This window comes from Oryzias latipes, chromosome 5 (assembly GCF_053564925.1).
Source record: "Oryzias latipes strain Hd-rR chromosome 5, Olatipes_Hd-rR_3.1".
Lineage (NCBI taxonomy): Eukaryota > Metazoa > Chordata > Actinopteri > Beloniformes > Adrianichthyidae > Oryzias > Oryzias latipes.
In genome coordinates, this window is record NC_136241.1 from 35,867,501 (window position 1) to 35,891,024 (window position 23,524).

Sequence of the window (23,524 nt, forward strand, 5' to 3'; positions counted from 1 at the left end):
GCTCATGACTGACCTGCATGCGGTAGAAGTCCTCGGCGTGCTCCACCACCAAACCATCCGCCAGGATCAGCAGGTTTCCAGTCTCACTGGAAGTGTTAGAGGAGACAGAGGGGGAAGAAAGGCGAACAGGAGTCAAAACAGCGATGGGACTGGAAGGAGGGATGATGGAAGCGAAGAGTGCAGGTCAGGAGATTCAGTCAAAAGAGAGGGAAAAATGAAAAGGTGGGGAGGAAGGGGGAGAGTCGTGCAGAGTGCAAAACAAAAGAACAACAGAAAGACATCCAATAGAGAGGTCAGGAGGAGTGATCAGCAGCCAGAACATGCAGAAGAAGAAGGTCAAATCAAAGAGGAATGAAAGAAAGAGAGAGGTAGATTATGGCTCATGTTCAGAAGTGAGGACGGAAGAAACTCATCAAATGGAAACAGGAAAAGCAGCAGAAAAACAGGAATTCTGTCAACTGAGAAGCTGGAGATGGAAAGATAATGACCATTCATCTCTGTTTCTAATATTCTCTTTTGATTGTGCATTTTCTTCCTTCTGGAGCTGAAAAATGTGTCTTCTGTTTCCAGGGCTCAGGCTTTAGCTTCTGCCAAACTCAGCCTCTGAGAGGACGAAGGCCCAAAACTCCAGACTGACGGCGTGCCCACAAACAAAGACAGCTGCTCTTCAGGGTCTGTGGACCTGCTCAGCAGCTGGACCCTCCTCTCCCCGCACCGTCCAGCCGAGGATCCACCAAAAACCAACCTTCATCCTTCAGCAGCAGAGCGTCCCTCTCACCTGTGGCGGTGCAACAGCTTGAAGCTCTCTGGACTCATTGGACTGTGGGAGGCCAGGATTCCTCTGGGGGGGTTGGTTCCAGCCTTGTCTAGGCCAGGCAGACCCTGCAGGACAGCATAGAAGCACTGCTCTGAATACTCACACTGTTCTCACAAAGATTTCTGTAGACAATTCAAGTTAGAGACAAAAAGAAGGAACGTTGGGTTTCTAAAAGAACTGGCATTTTATGACTTCCATGAAACTGATAGAGTTAAAGAACAGAGCAGGTTCAGGAGTCAGGATTAGCTAAAAAAAGGAGAAGAGAAAGAAACAAATCTCTTATTGGGCTATTTTTCCCTTTCACGGACTCACATGGCAGAGGCTGTTCCTCATCATCTGGAACTGATCTATCAGCTTCTTGTGCAGGGGACGCATTTCTGGGTGCACCAGCTTCTCGTGCACGGCCAGGCCCAAGCCTAAAATATGGACCTGTGTGAACACGGAGGTCTGGTATTAAACAGGAGAGGCTCAAAAGAGTGTAGAAAAAGTAAGTGATGCTCTGACGTTTGAAGGGAATTCAACGAAAATGAACAAGGTTTGCAGAAACAACATCACTGCTTCTTGATGCTCCAAATTCAATGGTTTAAGAACACACCATGTTCACAAATACAGCAGGAACATAAAGCCAAAGATCCTTCACAGTCCTGCAGCCTCTCTGGAAACCATCAAACCATCTCATGCAAGACCAAACTCCGGCTTCAGGACTCGCCAAGACTGTCCGTCCTGCTGTACGGCTCAGAGACGCGGCGTCTAAAGTAGACGGACGGCTTTGACAGCTGAACCTTGAGAACATCCAATGGCCCCAAAGCGTCCCAGACTGAGAGCGCTGACTGGGCCAAGCTCTTCGTCTCACACCCAACGAGAGCCACCTTCCCGTCTGACCCGCAGGCTGGAGACGACCACGAGGCAACGCTCGCAGCCGATGGCGAGCGATCACAGCAGCAGGTCTGCAACAAGGCAGAGCTGCTGGATCAAGACCGACACCACCCGGTCGGTTCTGGTCCCGGGTCCCCCCGCAGGAGACGATGAGGAGGAAGAGGAGGAGCAATTCACCAATCATTCTGGATGACCAGAAAACAGTTTTTTATGCCAGAAACATCTAAAACACATAAAGGACCTGAAATAACAGAAGCACCTGAAGCTCAAATACAATAAAAATAATGAAACACTTAAAACAACTGAAAAACCTGAAAGAAAAAATGGAGAAATCCAAAAGATTTGTAAAACCTGTAACACCTAAAGAACAAAGAACCTTTTTCCTGTTGGTCGACTTAAGAAACGTTAAAAAGCTGAATCCTTCGGTGAAGGGCAATCGTGGAACCTAAATGTAGAATGAAGTAGATTTAACACATTTTCAGTTAATAGTTGCTGAGAATTTTAATAGACATTATCATATAGTGGTTAGCCCTCTTGCCTCACAGCGAGAAGGCCCCCGGTTCCTGCTGGGGGGTCTGAACCAGAACCCCAATGGGGACCTTTCTGTGTGGGGTTTGCATGTCCCCCCGTGTATGTGTGGGTTTTTCCTCCCACCGTCCAAAAACATGCTTCATAGGTTCAGTGGTTACTCTGAATTGTCCCTAGGTGTGCATGTGAGTGTGCATGTGAGTGTGATTGTGGCTCTGAGACAGGACGTCCCCTCACCCACGAGTGGCCGGCAGCCCCGTGACCCCGAATGGGAGAAAGTGGTTTAGAAGATGAATGAATGAATGATCATATAGTTAGAGGTTGCATTTGATTGATCTGCATGTGTGTGTGTGGGGGGGGCTGGATGCCTCACCTGCTCCTGCATCAGGTCTTTGAGCTGCGTGATCTTCTCTGCGTCTTCAGGATGACTGGTGATGTAATCTTTATCAAAGAAAGCCTGCAGAGGAAAAGACCACAGACCTCAAAAACAGAGTTCTGGAGCTGCTGATGTCATGACGACCAGAATCAAAAGTCTCATGACTTCATGAGATCAAACTTCATGAACTTAAGTGTAGATTTTTGCCGGAGCCATTCAAAACCCTCATGGTGGTCTTTTTGGTTCTTTGTGTCTCAGAACAGAGAATAAAGACATGACTGATGTCCAAACAGTTATCAGAACCGTTTGGGTTTAACGTCTCTGGCTGCAGGTACACAAAGATCCGGAACAGACAGACGGTCTTTGCCTGACCTCCTGGTATCTGGCGATGCCTCCGTTGACGGCGGCATCGATGACGCCGTTCAGCGTCATGCTCAGCAGGTTGATGTTCCCGTGCAGCTGCTTGTGTTGGTACTGGCTGATCAGAGTCCGGAGCTCCTGGTTCTTGTTTTCCACCACAGACGTGGCGTTCTCCAACGGGCTCACCTCCACCTGGAACCAAACAGAACCAAGCGAACATCTCAGCAGTTTGATGTGGGTGTTCCAGCTCTGAGGTGCAGTCCGTTCTCCCTTCTTGTCTCACCAGCTCTCTCTGCTCCACCTCAAACCAACGTGAGATCCCCGGCAGAGGATGGCTGAGGATCAGAGTGGTCCTCTCGATCCAGAGACTCTGCAGCGAACAGGAGACATTCTGAGCTGCAGCCGGCTGATGGTTCTTCACTCAGAACCAAAAGAATCCAAAAAGGGATTGACGTCCAGATTGGATTGGAAATCTTCTGGAGGTAATTTTCATGTTTTTTTGTGACAGTATCTGTTTTCATTCTTCTAAACTTCACAAAGACAACCAGCTATTTTATTCTGAAAGAGAGGGATGTTTCAAAATAAAACACTTAGCTGATGAACGTTGAAACCATTGACTGTATCTGAGAATTGGACTGAGAGGCCCCTCCTCCCAAGCCTGCTTTCAGTGGAAGAGGTGTGGTCTTCGATCAAGCTCACTCCTGATTGGTGAGAATGGTTGCCATAGAAACGTCGACTCAGACCGACCGATCCTTTCTTACTGACGGTTCCAACATGGCAACAAAATGGCGACTGAATTGACTTCATTTGGTTGGAAGTGAACCGTTTTCATTGATGACGTCGCAGTCGCTCAGTCCAGGTCTCTGGTACAGTCCATGGTTGAAACACAAATTTTATTTTTGGTTTTGAACTCTTCTCACTGTGAAACAAACCCGAGGATTCTAGAGTTTATGCTGATATCATCAGTCAGCAGCAGGGCGGAGCCCTCTGAGGACACGCCTACTCACCTTGAACTCGTTTTCTCTGTCTTTCAGTCCTTTGTGGAAGGGCCGGTCATACCGAAACCGTCGGACGTTGTTGACCCGATAGAAGCTTTTGATGCGGTCCGGCACCCGCTCCATCTGAAGGACGCCGACACTGTCTGGAACCGGAGTGACGGCGTAGATCTGGAGGTCTGGCGCCCGAGGGGAGGGGTAGTCAAGGGTCTGACGTCATCTTTTGGATTCAAAGGAGAACTTCAGGTGAACCCATGTCTGCAGCTCAGACACGCTGAAGGATACACTGCGCGTCACACTGCAGCGTGGCCTCGTCGGGCTGATTCGGGTGTTGCATTGCGATGGCTTGTGGAAATTCTCCCAGCATCCTTTGCTGGAAAGCCTCTAACCTTTCGTAGTCGTGACCTCGACAGACAAACTCCTTATTCTGGGAGAAATGATAGTAAAACGTGTTTGTCGTACGTCTTTTGGAGGAGAAACTGCTTTAACTGTTGAGGCGCAGATTTGATATGATTTGGGAAAGAAGAACTCACTCTGAGGAAGAACGGGAACTTCCTGCCGTAAAAACCAACTCTGAAGAACTCGGGCTCCAGACGCTGCTGCTCCATGATGTTGTCATAATAAGCCGCTTCCATTTTCTGTAGACAGAAAAAAGCATTTGACTGAACCTTAACGAGAGCCGCCGTGCAGGTGTGGCGCCGTGCAGGTGTGGCATGCAGGTGCGGCGTGCCGGTATGGCGGCATAAAGGTGTGGCATGCAGGTGTGGTGGTGTGCAGGTGTGACAGCGTGCAGGTGTGGCGTGCAGGTGAGGTATGTTGGCGTGCTGGTGTGGTGGCGTGCAGGTGTGGCATGCAGGTGTGGCATGCAGGTGTGGCATGCAAGTGTGGCGTGCAGGTGTGGCGGCGTGCAGGTGTGGTGGCGTGCAGGTGTGGCGGCGTGCAGCTGTGGCGGCAGGTGTGGCGTGCAGCTGTGGCGAGCAGGTGTGGCGTGCAAGTGTGGCGTGCAGGGGCGCGTGCAGGTGTGGCGTGCAGGTGCGGCGTGCAGGCCCAGTGGCAGCGTGCAAGTGTGGCAGCGTTCAGGTGTGGCGTACAGGTGTGGCGTGCAGGTGAGGTGTGTTGGCGTGCTGGTGTGGTGGCGTGCAGGTGTGTTGGCGTGCAGGTGTGGCGGCGTGCAGGTGTGTTGGCGTGCAGGTGTGGCGGCGTGCAGGTGTGGTGGCGTGCAGGTGTGTTGGTGTGCAGCTGTGTTGTGTGCAGGTGTGGCATGCAGGTGTGGCATGCAGGTGTGGCATGCAGGTGTGGCATGCAGGTGTGGCATGCAGGTGCGGCGTGCAGGTGCGGCGTGCAGGTGTGGCGTGCAGGTGAGGCGTCCAGGTGCAGCGTGCAGGGGCAGGTGCGGCAGCAGCGCTCACCCGTATCCAGCTGAGGCTCTGATAGTCATACTGGGACTCATACTGGAAGGCCAGCTCCCGGCACAAAGGAATGCCGAACTCCCAGCACTGCCGACACAAACGACAGAAAGAGACGGTGAGGAACGCTGCAGCAGCTCCGTTCACTCCTGTTTCTGCAGGAAAACTAAAACCCAGACCCAACGGAAGTTTTACATTTTATTTCAGAAGAATTAAAGAATGATTTGAAAAAGAGATAAAGAATTAAAATAAGATGCACATCTCGTGCTAACCCTTTCGAAAAGAAATAAAAAATGTAACACAATAAATCAAACACCTTATCTAAGAAACAATCAAAGTTAAACCGAGAAAAAGGCCGTCAGAATAAAAACCAACAGATTCTGGGTCAAAGGTCACCATAGTCTGGGGCTGCAGCTCTAAAGGAAACGTCTCCACGAGTTTTAAACTTGGGCCTTTTGGGAGGTTTTGATCGGAGGACCGTAGAGAAAAAGTCAAAAATAGAACTAAAATTCAGGTTTGAAAAAAAATTGACTAACTTTATATACCAACCTAATTAATGCCTAGAATCTGCCCGGCAACAGCGGAACTTTTGTTTTTTTTACATTTCTCAAAATGTTTTTTTTGTGGTATTTTATCAATTAGTAATAAGTTGAGAGAGAAACTAAAACCTAATTTTCCCTAAAACATCCGCTGCTCTGATCAGTCATGGTGGAGGGATGAGTGCGCCACCTGCAGGCTAGTCAGAGTAACAGTTGTTTTACCAGGAAGTCCCATTGAGGTCAGAACCTTTTTCAAGCCAGACCCGATGTGGTTTATGTCGTAAAGAGTGCAGCTGTCTGTGTTTCTGTCATTCATGCTGTCGTTGTGTCTTTACACAAAAACAAATGTTGATCAGCTGATCACGTCCTTTACATTAGATATGAAATCTTTGAATGAAACGATCTCTAAATTAAGCTTTCTGAGTTTTCAACAAACTTTTATCAAATAAACCTTTTTTCTAAACTTTTCTGTAACCCTTGTTCTATCCTAGGCACTTTAACGTTGGGAGTTGGGTCATCTAGACCCACTAGACAGAGCTCTGAACCTTTTTTCTTCAATGATTTGTGATCTTCACTGGTGTCCATGGATTACATGAAATCTTTCCACCTTTATCCACCTTTGCCATGGTAGGGAGAACACCTCAATGGAAGGGGGGTAAGGGGGGGTCATCTAGGATAGCACAAGGGTTATTACACGATGAAACGTTTGCTGCTTCAGTGAAATATTTATGAACACGTATCACCACAGGTACCGATTACCTTTCCCTTGTTAAAGTAGTGGATTACTCTGCGGCAGAGGCTCTCCTTGCGGTGCCACTGGCTCTGAGCCGGGTAATGCAGGAAGTCCTTGAGGGGGCGCTCTTCCCAGTGCAGCAGCTCCCAGTACAGCAGCAGGGTGAACGCCGCCTCTGCAGACGCACAGCAGCACGTCAGCCCCACGCCTCGCGGCCTCAGAGCGCCGCCGCGTCGCGGCCTCACCTGTGAAGTTCTCCGCCTGCAGGTGCATGTCGCACAGTTTGTGGATGTAGCGGATGTACATCTCCTCTTTGTTGATCTCAGACTTGTAGAAGTTCTGCAGGGAAACAGAACCGGGAGTTATCCTGTTAGTAGGAGGGGAAACAGGGAGGGAAACTTCCTGAGGTGTGAACGTTTACCAGCAGGTTGACGGTGCAGCCAATCTTTTTGTTCTCCGTTTCGTCTCCCTTCATGCAGTCCCTGAACACAAACACCATGATGATGATGATGAAGAGCCACGTTTTTTTGCTGAGATTGTTAGAACGTCTCTGTAATCATATCTTTTTTCTACTAAAGCGTTTGTTTGACGCCACAATCCCCAGATGTTTCAGGTGTTCCTCACCTGTAGTCCAGCAGGCGCTCCATCAGCCGCGTGACGGACGTCACAAAGGAGGTCCCCGTCTCCCTCCACGTCTCCTGCTCGATCTTCTCCAGCAGACTTTGGAGCAGACGCAATGATTAGGCTCTTAAATGTGGCTCATGGCAGCACGCCGCTGCTCTGAGCAGGACGCTCACAGGCCACGCCCACTAACGTCCACATTCTAGAACTGCAGAAAATTCCCTTTTCTTCTTTCTGAACTTTGATGATTTTATCGCCAAAAGTGTTGTCACGGTTCTCTAGAGTGAGGCAGCATCAGTTGGAACTTAAAACATCAAAGTGATGAAGAAGAACACCAACACCAGGAGACGAAGACGAAACAGATGATCTGCACTGAAACGAAGCCGTTCAGATTCATGCATCAGAGCAGAAGTTCCTCAGGAAATGTAGATTATTAGGATAAAAACTCACACACATCATTTTAGCGTGATTTCTGTACACATACACACACACACACACATCATTTTAGCATGTTCCCTGCACACACACACACGGAAACGGACCGGGCCAGCACGCGAGCACGAGGATCAGAGGGTTACCTGGGATACGGCCCAAACAGCTGGGTTCTAGTCCCGCAGCACAAAGCAAAGCAAACAAGAGCGGCGTTTGAGAGCGGCAGAGGTTAGAGAGACAGAAGTGGTTCCGGCGGATCAGATCTCCTTACAGCAAACCGAACAGCTCCCGGTAGTTCTCGTCACCTTTGCCCTCCGACACCAAACTGTCCAGCTTATCGATCAGCTCGGCCTCCACCTGCCGGGACATTCACAGAGGAGGAGACTGACACTTGGATCCGGAAAGCGGCGCCGTCTCCGCCTGCGCACGCTCCAGCACCTGTTTGAAGTTCCCGTTCTTGCGCTGCTCCCAATCCATCATGTCGTGGAAGATCGGAATCATGATGTTCCTCAGCTCCACCTGTGGGACCAGCGTCACGCCCAGGAAGGGGCCGATCATGGCGGGGATGAAATGGATCTTGTTCTCCCCTGCAACAGCGGACAGCCATCTTTCAGCACTTCACCTTTGACCCCACGACCTTATCAAAAAAGTTCACGGGGGGGGGGGGGGGGGGGGGGGGGGGGGGGTCTCACCCAGGTTCTGCCACATGCTGAACAGCTGGAAGGTCATGATCACTCTCATGTCTCCATATCTGCAGAAACACGAACACGGCTGTAGCAGCAGCTTCATGCAGCGGCCGCGGCACAGAACCGCACGGTTCTGGTCCTCACCTGTCCAGAACCTTCTTCTTCTTGGCAGGACTCAGGTTCTCCAGTTGTAAACTGGGCTGGTTGATGTAGAGAACAGCCAGACTGAAGTAGGAGTTCCACACCTGCGCACAGAAACAAGCAGACGCAGGCCCCATGAGCGACGTCTGCTCTGTCTGCGCGCGCCAACATGTGGAGGGGAGGAGCTAACCTTAAAGTCAAAGTCACTCTGGGCGAAGTTCTTGTGCAGAGCAGGAGAAAGATGCTGAGCCGTGGTCAGGATGATGCTGCAGGACAGACGGAACACACATGACTGATGGATGCTGGTTCCATGGAACACACATGACTGATGCATGCTGGTTCCATAGAAACACACATGACTGATGGATGCTGGTTCCATAGAAACACACATGACTGATGGATGCTGGTTCCATAGAACACACATGACTGATGGATTCTGGTTCCATAGAACACACATGACTGATGGATGCTGGTTCCATGGAACACACATGACTGATGCATGCTGGTTCCATAGAACACACATGACTGATGGATGCTGGTTCCATAGAACACACATGACTGATGGATGCTGGTTCCATGGAACAGACATGACTGATGGATGCTGGTTCCATAGAACACACATGACTGATGGATGCTGGTTCCATAGAACAGACATGACTGATGGATGCTGGTTCCATGGAACACACATGACTGATGGATGCTGGTTCCATAGAACACACATGACTGATGCATGCTGGTTCCATAGAACACACATGACTGATGGATGCTGGTTCCATAGAACACACATGACTGATGCATGCTGGTTCCATAGAACACACATGACTGATGGATGCTGGTTCCATAGAACACACATGACTGATGCATGCTGGTTCCATAGAACACACATGACTGATGGATGCTGGTTCCATAGAACACACATGACTGATGGATGCTGGTTCCATGGAACAGACATGACTGATGGATGCTGGTTCCATAGAACACACATGACTGATGGATGCTGGTTCCATAGAACACACATGACTGATGCATGCTGGTTCCATAGAACACACATGACTGATGGATGCTGGTTCCATAGAACACACATGACTGATGGATGCTGGTTCCATAGAACACACATGACTGATGCATGCTGGTTCCATAGAACACACATGACTGATGGATGCTGGTTCCATAGAACACACATGACTGATGCATGCTGGTTCCATAGAACACACATGACTGATGGATGCTGGTTCCATAGAACACACATGACTGATGGATGCTGGTTCCATAGAACACACATGACTGATGGATGCTGGTTCCATGGAACAGACATGACTGATGGATGCTGGTTCCATAGAACACACATGACTGATGGATGCTGGTTCCATAGAACACACATGACTGATGGATGCTGGTTCCATGGAACACACATGACTGATGCATGCTGGTTCCATAGAACACACATGACTGATGGATGCTGGTTCCATAGAACACACATGACTGATGGATGCTGGTTCCATAGAACACACATGACTGATGGATGCTGGTTCCATAGAACACACATAACTGATGCATGCTGGTTCCATAGAACACACATGACTGATGGATGCTGGTTCCATAGAACACACATGACTGATGGATGCTGGTTCCATAGAACACACATGACTGATGCATGCTGGTTCCATAGAACACACATGACTGATGGATGCTGGTTCCATAGAACACACATGACTGATGCATGCTGGTTCCATAGAACACACATGACTGATGGATGCTGGTTCCATAGAACACACATGACTGATGGATGCTGGTTCCATAGAACACACATGACTGATGGATGCTGGTTCCATGGAACAGACATGACTGATGGATGCTGGTTCCATAGAACACACATGACTGATGGATGCTGGTTCCATAGAACACACATGACTGATGGATGCTGGTTCCATGGAACACACATGACTGATGGATGCTGGTTCCATAGAACACACATGACTGATGGATGCTGGTTCCATGGAACACACATGACTGATGCATGCTGGTTCCATAGAACACACATGACTGAAGGATGCTGGTTCCATAGAACACACATAACTGATGGATGCTGGTTCCATAGAACACACATGACTAATGCATGCTGGTTCCATAGAACACACATGACTGATGGATGCTGGTTCCATAGAACACACATGACTGATGCATGCTGGTTCCATGGAACACACATGACTGATGGATGCTGGTTCCATAGAACACACATGACTGATGGATGCTGGTTCCATAGAACAGACATGACTGATGGATGCTGGTTCCATAGAACAGACATGACTGATGGATGCTGGTTCCATAGAACACACATGACTGATGGATGCTGGTTCCATGGAACACACATGACTGATGGATGCTTGTTCCATAGAACACATATGACTGATGGATGCTGGTTCCATAGAACACACATGACTGATGGATGCTGGTTCCATAGAACACACATGACTGATGGATGCTGGTTCCATAGAACACACATGACTGATGCATGCTGGTTCCATGGAACACACATGACTGATGGATGCTGGTTCCATAGAACACACATGACTGATGGATGCTGGTTCCATAGAACAGACATGACTGATGGATGCTGGTTCCATAGAACAGACATGACTGATGGATGCTGGTTCCATAGAACACACATGACTGATGCATGCTGGTTCCATGGAACACACATGACTGATGGATGCTTGTTCCATAGAACACATATGACTGATGGATGCTGGTTCCATAGAACACACATGACTGATGGATGCTGGTTCCATAGAACAGACATGACTGATGCATGCTGGTTCCATAGAACACACATGACTGATGGATGCTGGTTCCATAGAACACACATGACTGATGGATGCTGGTTCCATAGAACACACATGACTGATGCATGCTGGTTCCATAGAACACACATGACCTATGGATGCTGGTTCCATGGAACACACATGACTGATGCATGCTGGTTCCATGGAACACACATGACTGATGGATGCTGGTTCCATAGAACACACATGACTGATGCATGCTGGTTCCATAGAACACACATGACTGATGGATGCTGGTTCCATGGAACACACATGACTGATGGATGCTGGTTCCATGGAACACACATGACTGATGGATGCTGGTTCCATAGAACACACATGACTGATGGATGCTGGTTCCATAGAACACACATGACTGATGGATGCTGGTTCCATAGAACAGACATGACTGATGGATGCTGGTTCCATGGAACACACAAGACTGATGGATGGTGGTTCCATAGAACACACATGACGGATGCATGCTGGTTCCATAGAACACACATGACGGATGCACGCTGGTTCCATAGAACACACATGACTGATGCATGCTGGTTCCATGGAACACACATGACTGATGCACGCTGGTTCCATAGAACACACATGACTGATGCATGCTGGTTCCATAGAACACACATGACTGATGGATGCTGGTTCCATGGAACACACATGACTGATGGATGCTGGTTCCATAGAACACACATGACTGATGGATGCTGGTTCCATAGAACACACATGACTGATGCACGCTGGTTCCATAGAACACACATGACTGATGCATGCTGGTTCCATGGAACACACATGACTGATGGATGCTGGTTCCATGGAACACACATGACTGATGGATGCTGGTTCCATAGAACACACATGACTGATGCATGCTGGTTCCATAGAACAGACATGACTGATGGATGCTGGTTCCATGGAACACACATGACTGATGGATGCTGGTTCCATGGAACACACATGACTGATGGATGCTGGTTCCATGGAACACACATGACTGATGCATGCTGGTTCCATGGAACACACATGACTGATGGATGCTGGTTCCATAGAACACACATGACTGATGCATGCTGGTTCCATAGAACAGACATGACTGATGGATGCTGGTTCCATAGAACACACATGACTGATGCATGCTGGTTCCATAGAACACACATGACTGATGGATGCTGGTTCCATAGAACACACATGACTGATGGATGCTGGTTCCATAGAACACACATGACTGATGGATGCTGGTTCCATAGAACACACATGACTGATGGATGCTGGTTCCATAGAACAGACATGACTGATGGATGCTGGTTCCATAGAACACACATGACTGATGCATGCTGGTTCCATGGAACAGACATGACTGATGGATGCTGGTTCCATAGAACAGACATGACTGATGGATGCTGGTTCCATAGAACAGACATGACTGATGGATGCTGGTTCCATAGAACACACATGACTGATGGATGCTGGTTCCATAGAACAGACATGACTGATGGATGCTGGTTCCATGGAACAGACATGACTGATGGATGCTGGTTCCATGGAACACACATGACTGATGGATGCTGGTTCCATAGAACAGACATGACTGATGGATGCTGGTTCCATAGAACAGACATGACTGATGGATGCTGGTTCCATAGAACACACATGACTGATGGATGCTGGTTCCATAGAACACACATGACTGATGGATGCTGGTTCCATGAAACACACATGACTGATGCATGCTGGTTCCATGGAACACACATGACTGATGGATGCTGGTTCCATAGAACAGACATGACTGATGGACGCTGGTTCCATGGAACACACATGACTGATGGATGCTGGTTCCATAGAACACACATGACTGATGGATGCTGGTTCCATAGAACACACATGACTGATGGATGCTGGTTCCATAGAACACACATGACTGATGGATGCTGGTTCCATGGAACACACATGACTGATGCATGCTGGTTCCATGGAACAGACATGACTGATGGATGCTGGTTCCATAGAACACACATGACTGATGGATGCTGGTTCCATAGAACACACATGACTGATGGATGCTGGTTCCATAGAACAGACATGACTGATGGATGCTGGTTCCATGGAACAGACATGACTGATGGATGCTGGTTCCATGGAACACACATGACTGATGGATGCTGGTTCCATAGAACAGACATGACTGATGGATGCTGGTTCCATAGAACACACATGACTGATGGATGCTGGTTCCATAGAACACACATGACTGATGGATGCTGGTTCCATAGAACAGACATGACTGATGGATGCTGGTTCCATAGAACACACATGACTGATGCATGCTGGTTCCATGGAACAGACATGACTGATGGATGCTGGTTCCATAGAACAGACATGACTGATGGATGCTGGTTCCATGGAACAGACATGACTGATGGATGCTGGTTCCATGGAACACACATGACTGATGGATGCTGGTTCCATAGAACAGACATGACTGATGGATGCTGGTTCCATAGAACAGACATGACTGATGGATGCTGGTTCCATAGAACACACATGACTGATGGATGCTGGTTCCATAGAACACACATGACTGATGGATGCTGGTTCCATGAAACACACATGACTGATGCATGCTGGTTCCATGGAACACACATGACTGATGGATGCTGGTTCCATAGAACAGACATGACTGATGGACGCTGGTTCCATGGAACACACATGACTGATGGATGCTGGTTCCATAGAACACACATGACTGATGGATGCTGGTTCCATAGAACACACATGACTGATGGATGCTGGTTCCATAGAACACACATGACTGATGCATGCTGGTTCCATGGAACACACATGACTGATGGATGCTGGTTCCATAGAACACACATGACTGATGCATGCTGGTTCCATAGAACACACATGACTGATGGATGCTGGTTCCATAGAACACACATGACTGATGGATGCTGGTTCCATGGAACACACATGACTGATGCATGCTGGTTCCATGGAACACACATGACTGATGGATGCTGGTTCCATAGAACACACATGACTGATGCATGCTGGTTCCATGGAACACACATGACTGATGCATGCTGGTTCCATGGAACACACATGACTGATGGATGCTGGTTCCATAGAACACACATGACTGATGGATGCTGGTTCCATAGAACACACATGACTGATGGATGCTGGTTCCATAGAACACACATGACTGATGGATGCTGGTTCCATAGAACACACATGACTGATGGATGCTGGTTCCATAGAACAGACATGACCTATGGATGCTGGTTCCATGGAACACACATGACTGATGGATGCTGGTTCCATAGAACACACATGACTGATGGATGCTGGTTCTTCTGGACAGACTCAGCCTGGCTGGACGCTGATGGTCCAATGCCGGGAGAACGGTCAGACGTGTCACCAGGTTAGTGTGTGTTTGTGTCTTACTGGCTGGTGAGCAGCCTCATGACGTTCCAGTCTCGAGGGAAGATGCTGAGCTTCATCAGGTTCCTGAACACACACAGGATCTTCAGCAGGAACTCCTGTGAGGACGAAGGGAAATTCTGCATCAGAACGCCCCCCCCCCCCTCATTGGAAGGACCACTGCTGGATGTTCAGGGTCTACCTTCAGCTCCTCTTTGCTGTGAAAGTTTTCAATCAGGTGTTGAAAGTGGGCGTCGGTCATCTGACGGAGAAGCGATAGGAGGCAGGACACATATTCTCCCTGACAGGAAATGACATCAGAGAAGGTCATGAGGGTCGGTCATGTGAGGGCAGTTCAGGAGGGACAGACAGGAGATGATGGAATGGACTTTCAGATTATTTCAGTCCCGTTTTAAAACATTTACTGAGGTTTTGGAGAGTAAAACAAGGGGGGGGGGGCAATAAACAACAAGAACAAACAGAAAAACAAGAACAAAGCAAGCTCTCCTTCACTTCCTGTCCTTGATTCAAACAGAAATGAAGGAGTTTTACAGGATGGATGGAAGTTTATGAGGGTAACAGGATGATGAAGACGATGATGAAGATGATGATGAAGACGATGATGAAGATGATGATGAAGACGATGATGAAGATGATGATGAAGATGATGATGGATCAGAAGGGAACATCAGAACTGAGATCGTTTCTGTTCCTGTTTTTGGTTCCAGATTAGTCGCTTTCAAAAATGGAAGTATTATGGTAGGGGCTGGACTCATCTTGGATGTTGCCCTTCTCAGGTGGAGCGGGGGGGCAGGGTGGATGCATGCGGTGGGGGGGAGTAGTAGTTGTAATGTTAGTTACTAACAGTGATCTCCGCGGTGCACTGCGGACAGCGTTGACCCCTTACCGCCTCCTGCGATTGGCTCTTGCTCATAATGGACAGAAGTGTCTGCAGGAGGACGTCCAGCAGCGACTCCACCATCATCTCCACCTCCTCCTGCACCGACGTGTCCTGGAGGGGGGCAGCAGGTGGAAAAGGGGGGAGTGAAAGGAATGAAAAAGAAAGAAAAACGGAGAGAAAGACGGGACTGATGACAACATTTTGATCTTTGCAAATGTCATGGAGAAAACCCCTCTGCATCCTGGGCAAGGATGTGGAAGTGGATGAGGAGTATAAATATCTGGGTGTGACTATCGACAGCAGACTGAGCTGGAGGAGCCACAGCACTGCTGTGTACAAGAAGGCCTGCAGCAGACTCTACTTCCTAAGGAAGCTGAGGTCCTTCAATGTGTGCAGCAAGATGCTGGGATCTTCTACCAGTCTGTGGGGGCCAGCACCTTGTTCTCCTCCGTGGTCTGCTGGGGGGGCAGCATTGCAGTCAGTGACACCAACAGACTGAACAGCTGATCAGGAAGGCGGGTTCTGTCATTGGCTGCAAACTGGACACATTTGAAGCAGTGATGGAGAGGAGGTCCCTGAACAGACTCCTTTCAATCATGGACAACCCAGAGCATCCTCTCCATCCTCTTCTGGACAAACAGCGGAGCTCCTTCTCTAGGAGGCTCAGACAGCTCCGCTCCAAAACTGCCCGGTACCAAAAGTCATTCATACCCAATGGAATAACCCTGTACAACAACTCACAATGCAAAAGATAACCTTTGCACATTTTTTGTTATCTCTTTATTTAGTTGTTTTCTATTTTGCACATTTCTTTTGCACATCTTTTTACTTGCACTGTTCTGTAAATAGCTTTTTAAATTATAAAACCTCGATGTCTGTATTTATCCTACATTTTCTTGTTCTTGCTTTTTTTTAACTTAATTCTAAGTCTTTTTTCCCCTCTGCTGTCAGTTGCTATGGTGACAAACAAATTTCCCACGTGTGGGATCAATAAAGTATCTCTGATTCTGATTCTGATGTTTAAGTGAAAAACTGAAGTCTGGACGGTTTGGACCTGGTTTAACCAGCTGAAGGACTGAGAGCAGAACCAGCGTTCTGGGCTGCAGAAACATGGATGTTGACTCCAACAGGAAGTGCCTCTGTGGGTCTGTGTTACCATGGAGCTGCTCTTGATAATAGAGAAGATGGAGGCGAGGATTCCTGAGCAGATGAGCAGCTCTTTCTGCTGCCTCAGATGCAGATGGATGTGATGCAGGACCACAGGAAGCAGGATCCTTCGAGACTCTGGGGACACAAACACACACAGGACATCGTGAGCCCATCCCATAATAGGTATATGGAGACGCTTCAGTGTGAGGTGAGGTGTGTGTGTCCGGGTTTCTTTCACATCAACGATCAAGAAGCAAAGCAGAAGAATCTACCCGGGAAGGAGAAGAGTCTGCTGTCCACGGTCCGAGCGATGGACTGCAGCTTCACCACATCCATGGACTGTCCTATGTGCACAGTGGACGGCATGCTGCCCAAAGTGCCCCGCACGAACTCTGCCACCTCCTGCACCGTGAACATGTGCAGCAGCTCGTCAAAGATGGCGGGGAAGGAGTTCAGCAGGGCGGCCTGAGGAAGAAGGCAGCTTTGTTAGAGAGCTGCTGCTTCTGGGATCCACTAATGGAGGAGAGTCCGTGACAGAGCTGAGCCTCAGGGATCCAAAACGCTCATGAGGTCCGAGATCTGGAAGCAGGAGGAACGTGAACAGACAGAAGGAAGTGACGCTGGAGGCCCTGCAGAGGGCCAGCACCACAGCTGTGGAGGTGGTCCGTGCACGCTGAAGCAGCTTCAGAGAAGGTCAGATGTGGGTTTTTCATTTTCCCAACTGTGACTTTTCCCGCTAACAGCAAAGACGCTTCAGACATTTTTAGGAGGACAGAATCCAGGAACCTAAGATACGATTTTAAAAACCAAAGATGTGAAAAACGATTAAAAGGTTACATTTTTTTGTTCAGTTTACTATAAATGTATGTGTGTGTGTGTGTGTGTGTGTGTGTCTGTGTGTGTGTGTGTGTGTGTCTGTGTGGGTGTGTGTCTGCGTGTGTCTGTGTGTGTGTGTGTGTGTCTGTGTGTGTGTGTGTGTGTCTGTGTGTATGTGTGTGTCAGTGTGTCTGTATCTGTGAGTGTGTGTGTCTGTGTGTGTCTGTGTGTGTCTGTGTGTGTCTGTGTTGTCTGTATGTGTGTGTGTGTGTGTGTGTCTGTATCTGTGAGTGTGTGTGTCTGTGTGTGTGTCTGCGTGTGTGTCTGTCAGCTCTTCCCCTCACACCTGCTGCACAGGTGAATCAGGACTCTGGCTTTCTCACAGGTATCCAGATTTCCACTTACTGACAGCGGCAGCGGCAGCGGCGGCGGAGGCGGCGGCCGCATAGCGCTGGAGCTCGTGGCCTGAGTGCAGCTGACTTGCAGTGGGGGCTGGATTTGGACCGGACCAGGGACTAGAGCTAAGGGAGCAGCAGGCACAGTACCAGGTCCAGAGACTTGACTGGGGCCTGGACAGGGCTGGGAACCCAATGGGTTGGGGGGGGGCAGGACCACATCGGAGGGTCAACATTTGAAAAAGGTCAAGAGAAAAGGAGAGAGAGTTCGGGAAAGTGCCAATAAAAAGGTGCAGAGAGAAGACGCTGATCAGTTCAGAGAAACGGGAAGCAGCTGCAGAAAGTCAAGAACGGACGCCGACGAACACGTTCTGCTTCCCAAAGAGACGCCACCCTCTTGGTCCCTAAGAGTTCTTCCTCACCTGAGTGAAGAGGAGGGTCTCTGAGCTGCGGCTGTCCAGACTCAGGACAAAGCGGATGGACTGGAAGAGCTCCTGGATGCTGGTTCGGAACTGCTCCTCCTCCATCCCACAGGTGGCCCGGGAGTAGAGGATGCGGGACTGGACGATGAACTTGAACAGGTACTCCAGGGCCTGGGGGGAGGGGGGCATGAAGACTCGATGAAGACCAGGGACACCTGAAGACATCGACTTTATAATAATTCTGAATGTTTGATTGAGGTGATGATGATGATGATGATGATGATGGTGATGATGAGGGCATGAGCTGGAATGAAGGGGGCGGGGCATGCAAACTCTGTGGGTCCAGATGGGCGGGGCTCTCACCCTCATGGCTTCCTGGATGTGGTCCTGCCTCACCACCTCAGCAGAGCGGTCCATGTACCACTTCAGGCAGCGGATCAGCTCTCTGAAACAGACAGGCGTGTTCTCTGAGCGCCAGCTGAGGAAAACGTTCGAATCCGCAGCCACGGCAGAAGGCCGGCCGCTCCGGCTGCATGTCAGCTAAATCCAACCCTGTCTATTCACAGAGCACGTTTCCCTAACACGCAGTTTCCAAAGTGCTGTACAGACACTAAAATGAGATAAAAAATATTAAACAAAATTAAAAACAAGCAAAATACCAAAATAACATGAAAAAGAAAGCCAGAGAATGAAAATGGGTTTTAAGACTCTCCACAGGGGGCGCTGTTCTGACATGAGGAGGCTGAGCGATCCACAGCTGAGGGCCGCTCTGTCTCCTCTAGTTTTCAGCCTCCACAGGGCTCCACGAGCTGAAGCTGACCTCTGACCTCAGAGCACGAGCTGGTTTATGAATCCTAGAGAGGTCAGAGATGTATTTTGGAGCCGGTCCATGTAGAGCTTTGAAAACAAACGACAACCTTTTCAAATGAATCCTAAAATTAACAGGAAGTGCAAAGACGCCAGAATGGGTGAGATGTGCTCGGACTGTTGGTTCCTGTTAAAAGACCATAAAATCCAAAGGCATGTTGGGTGTGGGCGGAGTCAGTAAGCAGGTCATGTGACTAAGGTTTAGTTCAAAATCATAAATAGACATCAAACATCAGCAAAACTAAAGAAGCCGGCGCCACCTTTTCCTAAAAGGAAACACCAAGCAGGTCAGAGGTCAGGATGGGAGAAAACACTCACCTGTAGGCGAGGGCGCCGGCGAAGTGTTTCTGGATGTAGGTGTCCATCACGGGCCTGAAGTGGTAATATTTACTGTCCCTGAGCAGGTTGATGATGAACACCTGACAGGATGAAGCACAAGAACAAGGCAAACACGTCACTGCAGGAACCAGCTGGGAGCGGCGCCGAGCAGGTTTAGATGTTTGAACAAGAACGCCTCCTGCTGCCGCCGGCAAACAGGAACATTCCCGCCCTAAGGTCCAGACCGCGCCGATCCCATCCGGCTGGGAGGAAGAAAGACTGGCGTCTACTCCACAGATGGAGCAGAAGTTTCCTCCTCCAGGCAGGCGGAGGAGCTTCATCCTCAACTATATGTGGATGCATGTGATTCACCCTACAGGACCAGTGTTTGACCCAGGTGGGAGGAGCTTCTGCTGACACGCCAGGTGGGAGGAGCTCCTGCTGACACGCCAGGTGGGAGGAGCTCCTGCTGACATGCCAGATGGGAGGAGCTCCTGCTGACATGCCAGGTGGGAGGAGCTCCTGCTGACACGCCAGGTGGGAGGAGCTCCTGCCGACACGCCAGGTGGGAGGAGCTCCTGCTGACACGCCAGGTGGGAGGAGCTCCTGCTGACATGCCAGGTGGGAGGAGCTCCTGCTGACACGCCAGGTGGGAGGAGCTCCTGCTGACACGCCAGGTGGGAGGAGCTCCTGCTGACATGCCAGATGGGAGGAGCTCCTGCTGACATGCCAGGTGGGAGGAGCTCCTGCTGACACGCCAGGTGGGAGGAGCTCCTGCTGACACGCCAGGTGGGAGGAGCTCCTGCTGACATGCCAGATGGGAGGAGCTCCTGCTGACATGTCAGGGTCAGGTGGGAGGAGCTCCTGCTGACACGCCAGGTGGGAGGAGCTCCTGCTGACATGCCAGATGGGAGGAGCTCCTGCTGACATGCCAGATGGGAGGAGCTCCTGCTGACACGCCAGGTGGGAGGAGCTCCTGCTGACATGCCAGATGGGAGGAGCTCCTGCTGACATGTCAGGTGGGAGGAGCTCCTGCTGACATGCCAGATGGGAGGAGCTCCTGCTGACACGCCAGGTGGGAGGAGCTCCTGCTGACACGTCAGGGTCAGGTGGGAGGAGCTCCTGCTGACACGCCAGGTGGGAGGAGCTTCTGCTGACACGCCAGGTGGGAGGAGCTCCTGCTGACACGCCAGGTGGGAGGAGCTTCTGCTGACACGCCAGGTGGGAGGAGCTCCTGCTGACGCGCCAGGTGGGAGGAGCGCCTGCTGACACGTCAGGTGGGAGGAGCTCCTGCTGACACGTCAGGGTCAGGTGGGAGGAGCTTCTGCTGACACGCCAGGTGGGAGGAGCTCCCGCTGACATGTCAGATGGGAGGAGCCCCTGCTGACACGCCAGGTGGGAGGAGCTCCTGCTGACATGTCAGGGTCAGGTGGGAGGAGCTACTGCTGACAGGCCAGGTGGGAGGAGCTTCTGCTGACACGCCAGGTGGGAGGAGCTCCTGCTGACACGTCAGGGTCAGGTGGGAGGAGCTACTGCTGACAGGCCAGGTGGGAGGAGCTTCTGCTGACACGCCAGGTGGGAGGAGCTCCTGCTGACACGCCAGGTGGGAGGAGCTTCTGCTGACACGCCAGGTGGGAGGAGCTCCTGCTGACGCGCCAGGTGGGAGGAGCGCCTGCTGACACGTCAGGGTCAGGTGGGAGGAGCGCCTGCTGACACGCCAGGTGGGAAGAGCTCCCGCTGACATGTCAGATGGGAGGAGCCCCTGCTGACACGCCAGGTGGGAGGAGCTCCTGCTGACATGTCAGGGTCAGGTGGGAGGAGCTCCTGCTGACACGTCAGGGTCAGGTGGGAGGAGCTCCTGCTGACACGCCAGGTGGGAGGAGCTCCCGCTGACATGTCAGGTGGGAGGAGCCCCTGCTGACATGTCAGGTGGGAGGAGCCCCTGCTGACACGCCAGGTGGGAGGAGCTCCTGCTGACATGTCAGGGTCAGGTGGGAGGAGCTCCTGCTGACACGCCAGGTGGGAGGAGCCCATGTGCTGTGGAGGAGCGAGCAGCTGCAGCGCGGCTTCTTCACAGATCAGGTTCAATCAGACACTTCTGGCCCGTGAGGCTCTGCTGTCATGATGTTGTGACAAACAGCATCACAACACTGATTCAAGCTGACAACCAGTCACATCTGCAGACGTCTGACTTTGGCTTCATCCTCCTCCTAATTCCCTCTGATCCGTTTCATAAAAGCGTCTCTGAACTGTTTGTGTCTCGTCAGCCAGACGTACCAAAGACTGGAAGACCAGGGGCCCGTACTTCTCCGTGTTGTCATCCAGGATGGAGAACAGGGTGTCCAGGATGTCCTGGAGAAACTGGAGAACAGAGAGGTTCCCTGAGGCTGAGTTTATCGTCAGAAATGTTCTGAAACAAAGTCATGAAAACTGAGAAAACGTCGATTTTTCACATATATTGTTGTCTTTGACTTCAATGACGTTTTTATCCCAAACTGAACAAGAGAAACAGATTTTCTTCTGGATTTCTTTTCTTCATTTATCAAACATCTTTGTTTTATCTGAAAAACTGAAACAAAAATGAAACAAACTAAAAATGAAAGCATTTTGTCTGTTATGTTCCAGTTTCCAAAGATAGAAACCAAAGTTCTCAAACTGAGTGAAGGAGCTGATTAACCAAAACGACCATGAGTCCCACCCCCCCACCTTGACGATCTCCTCGCCGCTGATGTGTCGAAGGCGTCCCAGGATGTCCATGACGCGCTCAGGATGAGCCTTCCACTTCAGGAGCGCCAGCAGGTCCACTGCAGAACCCAGAAGAACAGAGTCAGACCGAGGAAGGCCACGCTGCTCTGCTCAGGGGGCGGGGCCTAAACTTTGAAGTGTCTTCAGAGGCCACTGCTGACCTGGGCTCCCACCCCGCCCTGATGAAGATCAACCTCACCGTTCTGCGTCAGCTTGGTGGAGGAGAGCTGGGTGGAGATCCAGAAGGTCTCCTTGCTGCTGCGCTGGAAGACCAGGCTGGACGGGATGCTGGGGCAGCTGCTGACGTCCTCCTTACAGCAGGGGAGGCCCAGGTAGAGGGCGTGGTTACTGAAGGTGGTGTTCTCGTCACACTGAGGCCAGCAGGATCCACCGCGGCGAGGAGGAGGAGGAGGAGGAGGAGGATTCACAGGTCATGAATGAAGGAATCCCAAAAGCTGGGAGGTCTGAATCCAGGCGAGCAGCGGGAGCGTCTGACCTTGTAGACGTAGAGTTCGTGGCTGTCGTCGGACAGAGTGGTCCCGTCCTCCCTCATCAGGGGGGTGAAGGCGAAACCGAACAGCTTCTTCTCTCCTTTGTCCTTGGCTGCAGGCAGAAGAACGCAGAACGTCAGACGCCGGCCGTCAGAACGGCGAGAAGCTCCTCCGCCGCAGGACACTGACTGGAACAATGTCGGAACTCGAAGCGCAGGTGGGAGCCTCGGAAACGGTCGATGGGGATGGGCAGCTTCACCACCTCGCTCCAGCGGGGGCTGTTGTTGTGGTACAGCACGAAGGAGCGGTACTCCGGGAAGCAGGGCTCCCCCGAGCCCAGACTGATGCAGTCCTGCAGGGGGGGGCAGAGTTTATTCAGCGCCGCTGCTGTCCCCCTCCCCCATCCTATTAAATTAGAGTCACTATCATTCATTTATTGCTGGAATTATTCCTCAGGAATCAAAGTTGTACACAGTATAAATAAAATAATAACTGCCCCCCCCCCCCACACACACACACACACCTCCTGCACCTCAAACAATACACACGACTATTTAAGATGAAAAGGTAACTTGTAAAAACTCTTTCTGCCAGGCGGTTCAGCAGGTTTGATGGTTCAAAACCGGGGAAGTTTGGCAGCTGAAGATGGACGGAGA

At 50.4% G+C, this 23,524-nt stretch overlaps 1 protein-coding gene across 13 annotated transcripts in view; it reads right to left on the reverse strand.

Annotated features, from left to right (window-relative positions):
• dock3 (dedicator of cytokinesis 3) overlaps positions 1 to 23,524 on the reverse strand; it is a 120,994-nt gene that overhangs the window by 13,216 nt on the left and 84,254 nt on the right. For 3 of the 13 annotated variants that reach the window (XM_078947832.1, XM_078947841.1, XM_078947844.1), the window contains 34 exons: positions 23,058 to 23,220; positions 22,874 to 22,980; positions 22,577 to 22,748; positions 22,339 to 22,436; positions 21,910 to 21,993; positions 19,633 to 19,733; positions 18,811 to 18,892; positions 18,448 to 18,618; positions 18,036 to 18,209; positions 17,087 to 17,279; positions 16,822 to 16,949; positions 15,630 to 15,776; positions 14,967 to 15,065; positions 14,789 to 14,883; positions 8,701 to 8,776; positions 8,514 to 8,614; positions 8,376 to 8,434; positions 8,122 to 8,270; positions 7,955 to 8,040; positions 7,830 to 7,856; positions 7,255 to 7,350; positions 7,052 to 7,112; positions 6,876 to 6,969; positions 6,657 to 6,805; positions 5,362 to 5,448; positions 4,486 to 4,590; positions 4,238 to 4,379; positions 3,965 to 4,131; positions 3,241 to 3,327; positions 2,970 to 3,149; positions 2,595 to 2,678; positions 1,130 to 1,246; positions 779 to 903; positions 14 to 149 (listed from right to left, as the gene is read on the reverse strand). In XM_078947832.1, coding sequence (XP_078803958.1) covers positions 14 to 149; positions 779 to 903; positions 1,130 to 1,246; positions 2,595 to 2,678; positions 2,970 to 3,149; positions 3,241 to 3,327; positions 3,965 to 4,131; positions 4,238 to 4,379; positions 4,486 to 4,590; positions 5,362 to 5,448; positions 6,657 to 6,805; positions 6,876 to 6,969; positions 7,052 to 7,112; positions 7,255 to 7,350; positions 7,830 to 7,856; positions 7,955 to 8,040; positions 8,122 to 8,270; positions 8,376 to 8,434; positions 8,514 to 8,614; positions 8,701 to 8,776; positions 14,789 to 14,883; positions 14,967 to 15,065; positions 15,630 to 15,776; positions 16,822 to 16,949; positions 17,087 to 17,279; positions 18,036 to 18,209; positions 18,448 to 18,618; positions 18,811 to 18,892; positions 19,633 to 19,733; positions 21,910 to 21,993; positions 22,339 to 22,436; positions 22,577 to 22,748; positions 22,874 to 22,980; positions 23,058 to 23,220 — 3,942 coding nt within the window. The remainder of the gene's footprint in view (positions 1 to 13; positions 150 to 778; positions 904 to 1,129; positions 1,247 to 2,594; positions 2,679 to 2,969; positions 3,150 to 3,240; positions 3,328 to 3,964; positions 4,132 to 4,237; positions 4,380 to 4,485; positions 4,591 to 5,361; positions 5,449 to 6,656; positions 6,806 to 6,875; positions 6,970 to 7,051; positions 7,113 to 7,254; positions 7,351 to 7,829; positions 7,857 to 7,954; positions 8,041 to 8,121; positions 8,271 to 8,375; positions 8,435 to 8,513; positions 8,615 to 8,700; positions 8,777 to 14,788; positions 14,884 to 14,966; positions 15,066 to 15,629; positions 15,777 to 16,821; positions 16,950 to 17,086; positions 17,280 to 18,035; positions 18,210 to 18,447; positions 18,619 to 18,810; positions 18,893 to 19,632; positions 19,734 to 21,909; positions 21,994 to 22,338; positions 22,437 to 22,576; positions 22,749 to 22,873; positions 22,981 to 23,057; positions 23,221 to 23,524) is intronic. The other 10 variants (XM_078947835.1, XM_078947837.1, XM_078947833.1 and 7 more) reach the window with 10 other exon arrangements.